The sequence below is a fragment of the Mobula birostris genome, chromosome 4 (assembly GCF_030028105.1).
Source record: "Mobula birostris isolate sMobBir1 chromosome 4, sMobBir1.hap1, whole genome shotgun sequence".
In the NCBI taxonomy this organism is placed as follows: Eukaryota; Metazoa; Chordata; class Chondrichthyes; order Myliobatiformes; family Myliobatidae; genus Mobula; species Mobula birostris.
Genome location: NC_092373.1, coordinates 10,958,582 through 10,973,878, shown reverse-complemented (window position 1 = coordinate 10,973,878; position 15,297 = coordinate 10,958,582). Strand labels below are relative to the sequence as shown.

Genomic DNA, 15,297 nt, shown 5'->3' with positions numbered 1-15,297 from the left:
TGAAAAGTCAATTTTATGTGTTTGGAGATAAAAAATAATAAGCTATTAGCATCCCAATTAAAGGCAGCTGGAGCTAAAAGACAAATTTTAAATATTTGTAAGGGAGACGGTAGTTTAGCTTGTAATTATGAAGACATTAATAAAATTTTTCAAGACTTTTACAGTGAACTTTATAAATCTCAGTTTCCAGCTGATCCTTCTAAAATGAATGTCTTTTCACAAAAGATTGATTTTCCTAGGACATCTGTTGAAGATCAACAAACTCTTGATACTCGTATTACTAAAAAAGAAATTCAGAAAGTTATTCTTTCAATGCAATCTGGTAAAGCTCCTGGATTGGATGGTTTTTCTGTAGGATTTTATTAAAAAAAAATTGAAAAATTGCTTTCTCCATATATGTTGGAAATGCTTAAAGATTCTTTTTTGTTAGGAGAGTTACCTCCCACATTTTATGAAGCTTCTATTTCTTTAATTCTTAAGAAAGATAAAGACCCTACTGACTGCGCTTCATATAGACCTATTTTATTATTAAATGTGGATGTTAAAATTCTTTCAAAAATAATGGCTAATCGACTGGAGAATATTCTAGCTAAAATTATTTCCCAGGACCAAACAGGTTTTATAAAAGTCCGTTATTCCTTCTCTAATACTTGGAGACTGTTAAATGTTATATACTCATCCCTTTCTAAGACTTCCCAATGTGGTGTTTCTCTTGATGCTGAAAAGGCATTTGAAAGAGTTGAATGGAAATACTTATTTAACGTTTTAGAGAAATTCAACTTTGGCACTAATTTTAATAAGTGGATTAGAATGATATATAAAAGCCCTATTGCTACTGTTATTACTAATAATTGCAGATTTTTTTTCGACTTTCGCGGGGTACGAGACAAGGATGTCCGTTAAGTCCCCTGTTATTTAATTTGGTGTTAGAACCCTTGGCCATTGCACTTCGTGAAGCTAAAGACATCCATGGAATTTCCATAAATGGGACTATTCCTAAGATCTCCCTTTATGCTGATGATCTCTTAGCTTATGCTTCGAATCCTGAAGAATCCATTCCTAGTTTATTGAAATTATTAAATGAAATTGGAAAGTTTTCGGGATATAAACTAAACCTTTATAAAAGTAAATTATTTCCTCTAAATGATTCTGCTTCTATATATGATGACATTCCTTTTAAAGTTACGGACTCTGTAATTTTTAGTGATGATAATACCTAAATATTTAAAAGGGACCTTTATAGAGCTAATTTGGTTCATTTAGTGGACTTTATGAAGTAGTTATTTTGTAGATGGAATCCACTTATACTTTCGTTAGCTGGCCGAATTCATGCAGTTAAAATGCTGATTTTACCAAAGTTTTTATATGTATTTCAAAATATTCCTACTTTTTAACTAAGAAGTTTTTTGATCAGGTTGATTCTATTACTTCATCTTTTGTTTGGAATAATAAAAGACCAAGAATTGGAAAATATCATTTACAAAAATTAAAAAGGATGGAGGTCTTGCTCTGCCTAATTAAGAATGTATTATTGGACTGTTAATATACGTTATGTGTGTTCTTGGTTATATTGGACTGATAAAAATGAGCGACCACCTTGGGTTGATTTGGAATTGAAAGCTGTGAAACAATTTTACTTAGCTTCGTTATTAGGAGCTTCTTTACCTGTACAACTAGCCAAAATTTGTAATCTAAATTTATATCCTATGATTAAGCAGTCATTAAGAATTTGGTACCAGTTTTGTAATTTTTTTAATCTCAAAAAATTTAACCTTCATAGTTTAATTTATCAAAATTATTTATTTAAACCTTCACTAAGTGATCCTACCTTTTTTCTTTGGAGGAATAACGGAGTCTATTCCTTCATGGATCTGTTCCAAGAAGGCCGATTGATGTTTTTTGAGAAATTAGTAACTAAATATTCTGTCTTGTACTCACATTTCTTGCAGTATCTTCAGGTCAAAATTTCTTACAAGAATATTTAAGTAATTTTCCATATATACAAGAATCTGACCTGTTAGACATTATTTTAAAAATGAATCCTTCAGTAAAAGGTTTTATTGGGAAAATTTATAATTTACTATTACAACAGTACAATTATCCTTTACTTAAGATTAAGCAAGTTTGGGAAAGAGAGCTTAACACGACCTTGATAATAGAGGATTGGTTGCGAATTTTGAAGTTGGTTTTAACTCTTCTTCGATTTGTGCCAGTCACTCTTTAATTCAATTTAAAATTGTACATCGTTAATATTTGACAAAGGAGAGACTGTCTAAAGTATTTCCTAATGTTGATAGTCAGTGTGATAGATGTAAAACTGAGACAGCTATATTGACACATACGTTTTGGTCGTATTGAAACAGTTTTGGAAATCTATTTTCTCTACAATTTCTAAGGCTTTAAAAATTAATTTACAACCTAATAAATTGACAGTTTTGTTCGGCATAATCCCTCAATATATTCATGGTATTTCCATATCAGACCAACATGTGATTGCATTTGTTACACTATTGGCCAGAAAGGCTATTTTATTGAAATGGAAAGATGCCTCTGCTCCCACTTTGATACAATGGTTCTCTCAGGTGATATTATGTCTTAGTTTGGAGAAAATCAGAAGTTGAACTTTTGATCCTCGATTTGACTTTGAGAAAAGGTGGGGTTCTTTTGCCCGCTACTGTGATTTGATTTGAGTTAATTAAGATTGTTCCCTTCTGATTCTTGTGTAAATGGACTTGGTTGGCAGATTGATGTTTTTCTTTTATGGAAGCTTGTATGGCGTATAGCTCCAGGGTTGTGCTCCCAATGGGTTTTTTTTTGTTTTAGTTACTAGGGAGTTTTTTTCCTCCTTTTTTTCAAAAAAAAAGTTTTACCACTTTATTTTTTCTTATTACTATTGATATGTTGTTTAGCTTTGTTAATCAGTTATTTGATAATTTCTCAATGTACATATTGACATGTTGACTTGATTACTTTAATTTTTTTTTGTTGATCTTCAATAATAATTAATAAAGAAGATTTAAAATTAAAAATGGAAACACCAGTGGACAGGAATAGAAATGTGATGGCAAAGTCTCCCCACCAATGAGTACCTTTGCAAGGAGCGCTGCCATAAGGAAACAGCAACCATCATCAAAGATGCCCACTAGCCAGGCCATGCTCTACTATCCTTGGGCAGGAAGTTTAGGAGCCTTGGGTCCTACACCATCAGGTTAAGGAACAGTTATCCTACAACCAACAGGCTCCAAAACCAGCATGGATAACTTCACTCGCCACAACTCTGAACTGATTCCACGACCTACAGACTCACTTTCAGCGACTCTACAATTGCGGTTCTTAGTATTTTTATTTGAACAATTTGCCTTCTTTTGCTCATTGGTTGTTTGCCAGTCTTGGTTTATGTATAGTTTTTTGTTAATTCTATTGCATTTCATTATTTTCCTTTAAATGCCTGCAAGAAAATGAATGTTTCTGTATATGTACTTTGAAAATAACTTTACTTTGAACTTTTGATAAGAAACAACAATTAGTAAAAATGTAAGGACAGGAAACTAGCTCAGTCCTTAGAAAAAAGGCACAAATTGACAAACCTATGTTGGAATTTTGAATCTAATATTTTGACAGCTTTTATGTTGGAGTATTCATAAGAAGGGCATTCATAACTTGGAGATGGCCTATGATATGAGGAGTGCAACACTTAAGGTATTGACAGCTGTAGACTTGAACAAGCAAGAGAGAAACTTCCAGAAGCTTAAAGGATTAATAGAAGCATTCAAAACATTTTCACGGGCCTATGAATATCGGTCAAGAGTGCAGTTTTGGATGCTAAGTTTTGGTCTTGGGATATTCCCATTCTCTGTGACCAAGTGCTTGGGCTGCTGGGACTCAAGGGCCTGAGTTTATAGTGAGGGTATCTTTTCCTCAGGGAAAGAAAATCAAAAACCAGAAGGCATCGATTTAAGATGAAAAGGGAAAGGTCTACGAGGGACTTGAGCGGCTACTTCATGATGCAGAGAGTGGTGCGAATATAGAGGGAGTTGCCAGAAGATGTGGTTGAGCCACGTACAAAAGCAACACGTGGACAAGTATATAGATAGAAAGGCTCTATCGGAATATAGGTCAAACACAGGCAAATGGAACTACTTTAGATGGGATTTGTAGTATGTATGGTTAAGTTGGCCTGAAGGGTCTGTTTCTATGCTGTGTTTCTTTATGACTCACAAGTAAGTATAGGGGGGGACTGTGGGCTGGTGCCGTGAATAGATGAACTGTTTTGTAATTGGTGCCTTTATTGCTATTTTAGCCAGTGGTGGAATGGTCAACCCCATAAGTGAACAGAACTTAATTTGGTACCTTGTCTTTGAACAGGAGATGCCAGGATAATTCTGAGGAGTCGCCTGAAGGTGAAGGTGGTTAAGGATTTAAAAGCAGCAAAGCCAGAGAGCAAGTACCAAGTGGAGGATAATGGACTGATCCCACAGAGTCGGATTGACAATGAGACACAAAAAGCCTTCATGCAGATACATGTATGTAAACAATGACTACCGGCCCCTTTGCAAACTCCTGGCAACACGACACAGGAAGGAACAGCAAGGCCACGGTCACTAATTAGAAATGTTATAAAAACCTGTTCAATTTGCACCAAATTGTGCGAGCAGAAGTTTCTATTTTATATAGCGTTGCTTTGAAGACCTGATCAAGTTTGTAGATTAGCTTTATTTGTCATAAGTACATCAAAGTGAAATGTGTCATTTACGTCATCGACCAGCACAGTCCAAGGTTGTGCTGGGGGCAGCCCACAGGTTTGGCCATGCTTCTGATGGCAACATAACATACCCACAAGTTTTTAGCCCAAAGCCGTCAATCTTTGGATTGTGGTAGGAAACTGGAACACAATGAAACGACATGATCATGGGAAAAACAGACAAACTCCTTACAGACAGTGGCGGGTATTGAACACTGATCGTCGGCACTATGAAATGTTACGTTAGCCACTGTGCTACCATGCCTCCCAGAGTAAGCTCCTACTCTATAGCTCCAACAACCTATGTTCAGTCCCGATCTCTGGTGCTATCTGTGTGGAGCTTGAATGTTTTCCATGGGCTTTCCCCAGTGCTGGTTTCTTCTCCAATTCCAGAAACATGGGATGTTTGGTTAACTAGTTACTGTAGCTTGCCCTTTGGTGGTAAAATCTGTTGGGGGGTGATGAGAAGGTGGATTTTTTTTACACAGTGGTGGGTGTGTGGATCACATTGCCAGGGAATAGTGGTAGAGGCAGATACATTGGGAGCATTTGAGAAACTTGGGTAGGCACATGGATGAAAGAAAATGGAGAGTTTATGGGAGAGAAGTGTTAGATTGATCTTAGAGTAGGTTAAAAGTTCGGCAAACTTTGTAGGCCAAAGAGCTGTATTGTGCTTTTATTTTCTATTTTGCAAAAGTGATGTTTGAAACAAAAAGTATTCAGCAAATTGAAAATTTGTGATGTGTTTGTAGTCCACATCTGCATCCCAGATCTTGTCTTGTTTCCTAATGACAAAGGTGGCCATTTCAGCTCATTGAGCCATTCACAGCTCACAGACCAATTGCATCCCTCGCTGATTTTCCCTGTAATCTGTTCTACGCACTGGGAACAACTTGCAATTGACAGTTTACCTTCTACCCCTTGGAATGTGGGAGGAAGCTAGAGTAACTTGGGGAAACCCACGCAGTCACAGGGAGAAGGTGTAAAATCCACACAGATGGCATCAGAGATCAGAATTAAACTCGGGTTGCTGGAACTACGAGGCAGCAGCTCCCCTAGCTGTGCCACACTGTCCTGTCTTGCATTTATCCCTTGCACTGTTAGCATTACTGTTGCTTTTCTTAGACCTAGACCTTAAGAAATAGAAGCAGAATTGGACCATTTGGCCCATTGAGTCTGTTCCACTGTTCTATCATGGCTGATTTGTTAACCCCCTCAACCCGATTCTCCCGTCTTTTCCCCATAATTTTTGATACCCTGACTAATCAAAAACCCACCAACCTCCACTTTAAGTATACTCAAATGACTTGACCTCCCCTGTGATCTGTGGCAATGACTTCCACAGATTCATCACCCTCTGACTAAAGAAATTCCTTCTCATCTCTGTTCTAAAGAGGCAGTCTTTTATTCTGAGACTGTGCCCTCTGGTCCTAGACTCCCCCGTTATATGAAACGTTCCTCTCCACATCTAGGCCTTTCAATATTCGATAGGTTTCCATGAGATCCCCCTCATTCTTTTAAACTCTGCTGAGTAGGGGCCCAGAGCTATCAAGTGCACCTCCTACACTAACCACTTTGTTCCTGGGATCATTCTTGTGAACCTCCTCTGGACTCTCTGCAATGCCAGCAGATTGGAAACATCATCTCTGCATCCTCTCTGGTCTTGTATTTGTGCTTGTAGATTTGGACAATGTCTCTTGTGTTCTTACTGAAGAGACCAATCAAGGCAAGTTCAGATTCACACTTGGCTACCTGAAGCAAAATATGCATGATAGATAATATTAGGTAAAAACTACTGCTAATTGCATGTTGTGAAGTTACATGAACTTCACATATTTTGCTTAATGCCGTTCATTTACCTTGGCTGTGAGAACAAAGTGTGCCATTGCAGTGAACATTGACTCTTCCGAATGCATGTTGTTTCAGGTACTGAATGAACTGGTTGTGGATCGAGGCCCTTCTTCATACCTCTCCAACGTGGACTTGTACTTGGATGGGAGACTCATCACTTCTGTCCAGGGTGACGGTAAGAATAATAATATTCATAATTCCCTAGAGCATAGGAGAATGAGGGGAGGTTTGATGGATGTGTACAAAATTATGCGAGTTACAGATAGGTCAGTGTAAGCAGGGTCTTTCCACTGAGTAGGGGTGGGACTTGAACTAGAGGTCATGGGTTAAGGGTGAAAAGTGAAATGTTCAAGGGGATCTTGAAGGGAGCATTTTTTTACCCAGAGGGTGGTATGAGTGTGGAGCATGCTGCCAGCAGAACTGGTTGATGTGGGTTTGATTTCAACATTTAAGAGACATTTGGATCTCTTAAATATCCAAATATTTAAGATATTTGGAGGGGTATGGACGGTGGTTATGGTCTAGGTGCAGGTTGATGAGACCAGGCAGATTAAAAGTTTGGCACAAGCCCCACAAAAAAAAGTCTGTTTCTGTACTGTGGTGTTCTACGATTCTATGACTCTTTATTCGGCAGTTTATTCACACACTAGTTAGAAATTTTTAAGACTTCATTCTTTCGGCGCCTATTGCCCTGATCTAATCCACCTCTGGTTTTGTGTGGATTTTGTGATGTTTGATGTGTTTTTGGACCAGATAGTTTGGTTTTTCTCACCTGTAGCTATAGAGTGTGTGTTAACATAGGCCTAATGATCATCACATCACCCAAGTCAGTGCCTCGGGTTGAACTCAACTATTCGCAATCCCAGCATCGTATTCAGACTTGATATCCTTTGCATCACCGAGTCCACCACTTTTTCACACTGTCTCTATGTAGTTGTCCCTCATGTGTATTTCTGTCATCTCAGTCCTTTATATTCCTCTGGGCAGCATCCCATCCTTCAGTTCATACAATTCTTGCTCCATCTGTTCTGATGCCTACGTAGTTCTGTTTGTGCATCAAAAGTATTGTGTACTGATCAATCCTCAGTGGCCACTTCATGGTCTTCTGCTGCTGTAGACCAACCACTTCAAGGTTGGATGTGTTGTGCATTCAGAAGTGCTCTTCTGCACACTACTGTTGTGTTATTTGAGTTATTATCACCTTCCTGTCAGCTTGAACCAGTCTGGCCCCTCTCATCAACAAGGCAAATTGCAAGGGTGAAAAGGTGGTGGACTCTGTGATGCAAAGGATATGGAGTCTAAAATGGCATAAGAAATGCATTATTTAAAGTGCAAAGCATTTCAAGCAGCACACTGAAACGAATGACAGGGGTCATTGACCGTTTCATTGGTCAGAAGGCATACTTGGGAAAAGGCTGAGGAAAGATTGTCTAGTTTATTAAGGCTGACTTAGCCTTATACATTATTGTCCTTCTTTGCTACAGATGACTGTGGAGACCAAGTCATTGGGTGTATTTAAGATTGAGGTTGATAGGTTCTTGGTTAGTCAGGGTGTCAGATGTTACAGGGACAAGGCAGGGAAGTGAGGTTGAGAAGGATAATAAATCAGGCATGATTGAATGGGCTGAATGGCCTAATTCTGCCTCTGTCTGATGGTCTTCTTGGGGGACATTAGTAAGCAATAAATACATTTAATTTTAGGGCGCCTGTTACCTACCCCATTTAAATGGTGATGTCAACCTGTCTCTCAAATTTAGCTGCCCTGCTTTTAAAGTTGCGTAATTTACTCCTGCATGGCGTATTTAATTCCAATGGCTCCTTGTGAAAAGAAGAGACTCTCTAATGCATTTTAACTACAGTAATTCACACAGTAGAAGAGAGTTTCAACAAAAATGTGCAGCATAAGTTGGTCTTGTCAGTGAATTGGCTTATTATTGTCACAAGTACCAAGGAACAGTGAAAAGCTTGGTGTAACGTGCCATCCATGTAGATCATTTCATCATCTCAGTTTATTGAGGTAGTACAAGAGAATGCAGAATAAAGTGTTACAATTGCAGACAAAGTGGAGTGCAGGGAGATAATAAGGTGCAAGGCCATGATGAGGTAGAATGTGAGGTCAGGAGTCCATCTTACTGCACCAGGGGATAGTTTAGAAGCTGTCTTTGAGCCTAGAGGTATGTGGATTAGGCATTTGTACCTCCTGCCCTTGGGAGCAGGGAGAATGGTTAATGTCGGTGCACTGTATCAGATGAATTGTGGGTGCACATATTGCAGATTGGCAGGTGATGAATCAATTGGGTCCCCTATGTGCAGGAGGTAATCTCTTTTGGGAACAGACTTTAGAGTGTGCATATTTTTTGTTTTGGCGGAATCAGTTCATAGCTCCCACACTAAGTTATCCAGACAGTAACATGACTCGGGTAAAAATGGTCAATCACTACTCTGTTGTCATTCTTGCTCTGCGCTACGTAACATTCAGGAATGAATCAGGTATTTAATTAAGTTAACTGCTTTACTGAGGCAGCGAGATATAGACAGAGTTCATGAGAGGGATCTGGTTTCTGTGGTGTGCTGAGCTGTGTCCACAACTATCTGCAGTTTTGTACAGATAGTTGTGGACACAGTAATTGTAGTCGTGTCTAGCAGAATGGTTGCCATACCAAGCCGTGATGCATTCTGTTTTCTTTGGTGCATGTGTAAAAGTTGGTGAACGTCAAAGGCTGCATGCCAAATTTCTTCAGCCTCCTGAGACTGTAGGGTTGCTAGTGCACTTTCTTGGCCAAGTGATTGTGCTGTTGTTAGTACTCTATTCCTACATCCCTTCATCTTACCTCTGCCCTCGATTGTGGTTGAGGTGAATTGCTACATTAAAGCTTCCCCTTTAAACTGCCTCTTCTGGTAATATGTTACACATTCTCACAGTCTCTGGGTAAAAGAAGCTCTTTTCTGGGAATCTCCAGGGGTGTGGGGTTCCTGAATTACCTGTGGATGGGTATGAGCTTTGTGCGTGCTTGGTTTTTTCAGGAGTCATCGTGTCTACGCCCACTGGTAGCACTGCATACGCTGCAGCTGCGGGTGCCTCTATGATGCACCCTAATGTCCCGGCCATCATGATCACACCCATCTGCCCACACTCCCTTTCGTTCCGACCCATCGTAGTACCGGCTGGAATGGAGCTAAAGGTGAGCACGTTAAGATCAGTTCATAGCATGATGCATCAGCCACCTTTGTGATTAATATGTGTGGCACAGTACGTAATGCTTTATAATGCCAGCTGTAAGATCGAGGTTTGGTTCCCACTGCTGCCTGTAAGGAGTTTGTATGTTCTCTCTGTGACCGCATGTATTTCCTCCGTGTGCTCTAGTTTTCTCCCACATTCCAGAAGCAGTAACTATGGACATGCTATGTTGGTGTTAGTGCCGGAGCTTGGTGATAGCTGCCGGTTGCCCCTAGCTCCTCAGAATCAGAATCTCACTATTGCCATTCAGTTCAGTGAAACCCTCTGTCACTGCTCCCCCCCTGATCTCTGCTGCCCTCTGACTCTTCGACCATGTGCTCACCCAGACCTGCTACCACAACTGTGTACCCTTCCTGGGCCTTCACTATTCCCCATTCCCATTTTTCCCTTATCTCCTTACCTGCCCACCACCTCTCTCTGGTGCTTTTCTTTCTTCTACGGCCTTCAATCCTCTCCTATCAGATTCCCCCTTCTCCAGCCCTGTAACTCTTTCACCTATCAACTTCCCAGCTCTTTATTTCATCCATCCCCCTCTCGATTTCACCTATCACCTTGTGTTTATGCCTCCTCTCCCCCTCCCCCCCCACCACCTTACTTTTTCTCTCCAGTCCTGACGAAGGCCTGAAACATCAATGTATTCTTCCATAGATGCTGCCTGGCCTGCTGAGTTCCTCCAGCATTTTGTGTGTTGCCAATATATGAGGGCATGCATTTAAGGTGAGAGGATTAATTTCAAAAGAAATGTGGGAGTAAGTTGTTTTTTTTTACAGAGTGTGATACATGCTTGGAATGCTTTGCCAGGACTGGTGGCAGAGGCAGAAACTTTAGTGGGCATGGCCCCTTGATAGCTCCATAGTTGTCATGAAGATCTTGCACACTATTTTACGGGCATCTTCCTGTGAGAATAGATGAATAAACCTCGCAAAAGAGCACCTATAATAAATCGGCAATCTCTCAGATGGCGTGGAATGTGTGGCTACACTTAGTTAATTATTTAGAGCATAGCACAGAGGAGCACAGCCAGGTCATTTGGCCCATTGAGTCTGCTCTGGCATACTCTCAAGGCTGATTTATTATCTCTCTCAACCTCAGTATTCTGTCTAATCCCTGTAACCTTTGATGCCCTGACTACTCAAGAACCTGTCAACCTCCGCTTTAAAAATACCCAATGATTTGGCCTTCACAACCGTCTGTGGCAGTGAACTCCACAGATCACCACCCTTTGGCATAAGAAATTCCTCCTTATCTCTGTTCTAAATGGATGTCTTTCTATTTTGAGGCTGTGCCCTCTGCTCACAGACTCACCCACTATAGGAAACATCCTCTGCATATCCATTCTAACTAGTCCTTTAAAAATTTGATGGGTTTCAGTGAGATCCACTTTATTCTTCTAAACTCCAGCAAGTACAGACCTAGAGCCATCAAATGCTCCTCATATGTTAACGCTTTCAGTCCTGGAATCATTCTCGTGAAGCACTTCTGGACCCTCTCCAATGTCAACACATCTTTTCTAAGATGAGGGGTCCAAAACTGCTCACGATACTTGGCAATGTGGTCTGACCAATGGCCTTATACAGCCTCAGTATTAAATCCTTGCATTTGTATTCTCATCCTCTTGAAATGAATGCCAACATTGCATTTGCCTTCCCTACCATCAATCAACCAATGAGTTAACTTTTAGGGAATCCTGTATGAGGACTCCAAATTCCCTTTGTAGCTCTGATTTTAAATTTATTTTATTTTATTTAGGGACACAGTGCAGAACAGGCCCTTTGGGCCCACCGGATTTCTCCACCCAAAAACTCGCATTTAACGCCAGCCTAATCACAGGACAATTTACAGTGACCAATTAACCTACTAACCATTACGTCTTTGGACTGTGGGAGGAAACCAGAGCACCTGAACAAAACCTGTGCGATCACAGGGAGAACATACAGACTCCTTACAGATAGTGCTAGAATTGAACTTTGAAATCTGTACGCTCAGAACTGTAATAGTGTTGTTCTAACCACTACCCTACTTGAAAGCTGTCACCGCACATCCTTAGCTGCGTTGGTTGTTAATCCAAACGACACATTTCACTTCATGTTTCGATGTACATGTGCAAGTGAATCTAAATCAGCAGTGCGCAGAACTGTGAATCTGGATTATGTGTTCAAGCCTAAACATTTGATTTGATTCTTCTGTGGAGATGCTGGTCTTGGCAGGTGGTGTGACAGTTGGGCTTGGTGTCTTTGGGTAACAAAGTGTTCACCTTTTCACTCACAATTACAAACTGCTCAGCGTGCTGTGAGCTGTATTTGCTGGGATTCACAGGGCACGAGTGATTTGGTTTTGTCAACACCAGTAGTTACTGTATGGACATGAAGAGTGGCTGCTTGGCAAGATGTAACAGGTCTGTCTCTCATCATTGGATGTAGAAGAGGAGAGACAACAATCAGAGTGAAACGTGTTAGATCGAGCTTTATTGTCATTGCTGAGGACACCGAGATTGCATTTAGTGCAAAACAGCATACTGGCAATTCAATTACTGGAAACACAATGACTATCTTTAAAATAACATCTGTGTTATTAAGAATGACATCTAAGTTACAATTAAATTAAAAACAAACAACTCTATAATTAAAAGGAACAGTTGCTGCACCACTCAAGTACTGTACATGTCAATGTTATAAAATACAATGATTAAATATAACAGCATTAAGAATTAAAACTGAAATATAAAAAAATAGAGTTCTGAAATCAAAGGAAATTAGCTGTCCCATTTAAACCCATTAAAAATATTGCACATGCCTTAGAGATTGTCCATAGTGCCTCTGGATTATGAGAATTGATATTGGACCACTGGAAAATAACGCTGGTGAGGTAGTAATGGAGGGAAAAGAAATGGCAGATGAACTTAGTAAGCGCTTTGCATTAGTCTTCATTGTGGAAAATACGAGCAGTATGTCAGAGGTCCGTAAGTGTCAGGGAGCAGGAGTGAGTGCCATTGCTTTTACAAAGGAAAAAGTGCCAGGCAAACTGAAAGGTCGAGGTGGATAAGTCACTTGGACCAGAGTCCTGAGAGAGGTTGCTGAAGAGATAGCAGATGTATTGGTCATGATCTTTCAAGAATCACTTGATTTTGGCATGGTTCCGAAGGACTGGAAAATGGCAAATGTCACTCCACTCTTTAAGAAGAGAGGAAGGCAAAAGAAAGGAAATTATAGGCCAGTTAGCTAATCTCAGTGGTTGGGAAGGTGTTGGAGTTCATAACTGAGGGTGAGGTTTCGGGGTACTTGGAGACTAATGGTAAAATAAGTCAAAGTCAGCACAGTTTCTGTAAAGGGAAACCTTGCCGTACAAATCTGTTAGAGTTCTTCAAGGAAGTAACAAGCAGGGTAGACAAAGGAGAGGCGGTGGATGTCATTTACGTGGATTTTCGGAAGTCATTTGGATAGCAGAATGGCTGACCTGCAGGAGGCAGCAAGTGGGAATAAAGGGGATATTTTCATGGTTGGCTGCCAGTGACTGGTAGTGTTCCTCAGGGGTCAGTATTGGGACTGCTACTTTTCACATTGTTGGTCATTGATTTAGATAATGGAATTAAAAGTTGCTGGTGAACGCAGCAGGCCAGGAAGCATCTCTAGGAAGAGGTATGGTCGACGTCTGAGCCGGAACGTCGACTGTACCTCTTCCTAGAGATGCTGCCTGGCCTGCTGCGTTCACCGGCAACTTTTAAGTGTGTTGCTTGAAATTCCAGCATCTGCAGATTTCCTCGTGTTTGCATTAGGTAATGGAATTGATGGTTTTGTGGCAAAGTTCGCAGATGATTTGAAGATAGTTGGAGGGGTAGGTAGTGCTGATGAAGCAATGAGGTTACAGGACTTGGACAAATTGTACTGCTGCTGTGAAGTTAACAAATTTCATGACGTGGGTGATAATAAACCTGATTCTGATTCTACTATCAAGGAGGTGTTGATGGTTCAAGAGCGCTCCTCTGCGATATTCACTTCTAACAACATAAAGTTGGAGACCTTTTCCATTGTTCCACTGTTTTTGGACACTTGAGCAGTTCCGACGTTATTATTTAACTCAGTGCAATAAATACCATTTCCAAAAATGATAAACACAAAGCTCTGTAAAATAATTGTGCGTAGACACTCTGATGAGCACCGTGAGCTTACAATTGGTCTGTATTTGCTTTCTGTAGATAATGTTGTCACCTGACACCAGGAATGCGGCGTGGGTGTCATTTGATGGAAGGCGGAGACAGGAAATACAACACACCGACAGGCAAGTATCTCACTCCTCTACCTCTGACCCCTTTATGTTCTTTATGCTGCAGTAGACTGGAGATTATCACTGGTGGGGAGGGGTGGAGGGAAGAGTCTAAAGTCATAGAGTCAAAGAACACTATAAAGTCAAAACAATCCCTGCTGCTCATCTAGTCCGTGGCAAATGTTATTATGCCTAGTTCCATCAACCTACACCTGGACCGAGTCCCCTCTAACCCTCCCATCCATGTACTTACACAAACTTCTCTTACAGTGCCTATAAAAAGTATTCACCCCCACCCCCGGAAGTTTTCATGTTTTATTGTTTTGCAACACTGGATTTAATTTGGCTTTTATGACACTGATCAACAGGAAAAAAAAACTTTCGTGTCAAAGTGAAAACAGATTTCTACGAAGTGATCTCAATTAATTACAAGTATAAAACACAAAATAATTGATTGCATAAGTTTTCATTGGTGCAGCCAATTGGTTTTAGAAGTCACATAATTAGTTAAATGAAGATTAGTGTGTAGACAAGGTGTTTCAGTTGATTGCAGTACAAATACACGTGTATCTGGAAGATCCATCTGTTGGTGACTCAGTATCCTGGCAAAAATTACACCACAAAGCCAAAAGAACACTCCAAGCAACTCTGTGAAAAGATTCTTGTAAAGCACAAGTTAGGAGATGGATACACGAAAATTTCACTGAATATCCCTTGGAGTACATTTAAGTCAACCATCAAGAAATGGAAAGAATATGGCACAGCTGTAAATCTGCCTCGAGCAGCTTGTTCTCAAAAACTGAGTGACTGTGCAAAGAGGGGACCTATGACAACTTGAGGAGTTACAAGCTTCAGTGGTTGAGATGGGAGGGACTGCGTATACAACTGTTGCCCGGGAGCTTCACCTGTCGCAGTTTCATGGGAGAGGGTCAAGGAGAAAGACACTGTTGGAACAAAAACTCACATGAAATCTTGGCTAGAGTTTGTCGGAAGGCATGTGGGAGACTGTGAAGTCAGCTGGAAGAAGGTTCCATGGTCTGATTAAACCAAAATTGAGCTTTTTGGCCATCAGACCAAGTGCTGCTCATCATCAGAGAGCCACTACCGTGAAACGTGGTGGTGGCTGCATCAAGCTGTGGGGATGCTTCACTGCAGCAGGCTTGTGAAGGTAGAGGCTGAAATGAATGCAGCAAAATACAGAGAAATC

At 40.5% G+C, this 15,297-nt stretch overlaps 1 protein-coding gene across 9 annotated transcripts in view; it reads left to right on the top strand.

The window, feature by feature from the left end:
- Nucleotides 1-15,297, top strand: part of LOC140196160 (NAD kinase-like) — a 117,454-nt gene that overhangs the window by 69,308 nt on the left and 32,849 nt on the right. For all 9 annotated transcript variants that reach the window (XR_011885638.1, XR_011885640.1, XR_011885637.1 and 6 more), the window contains exons 8-11: nt 4,366-4,523; nt 6,668-6,767; nt 9,617-9,774; nt 14,023-14,105. Coding sequence is in view for 5 of the 9 variants with exons in the window: in XM_072254909.1 (XP_072111010.1) it covers nt 4,366-4,523; nt 6,668-6,767; nt 9,617-9,774; nt 14,023-14,105 (499 nt within the window). In the remaining 4 variants the exon portion in view is untranslated. The remainder of the gene's footprint in view (nt 1-4,365; nt 4,524-6,667; nt 6,768-9,616; nt 9,775-14,022; nt 14,106-15,297) is intronic.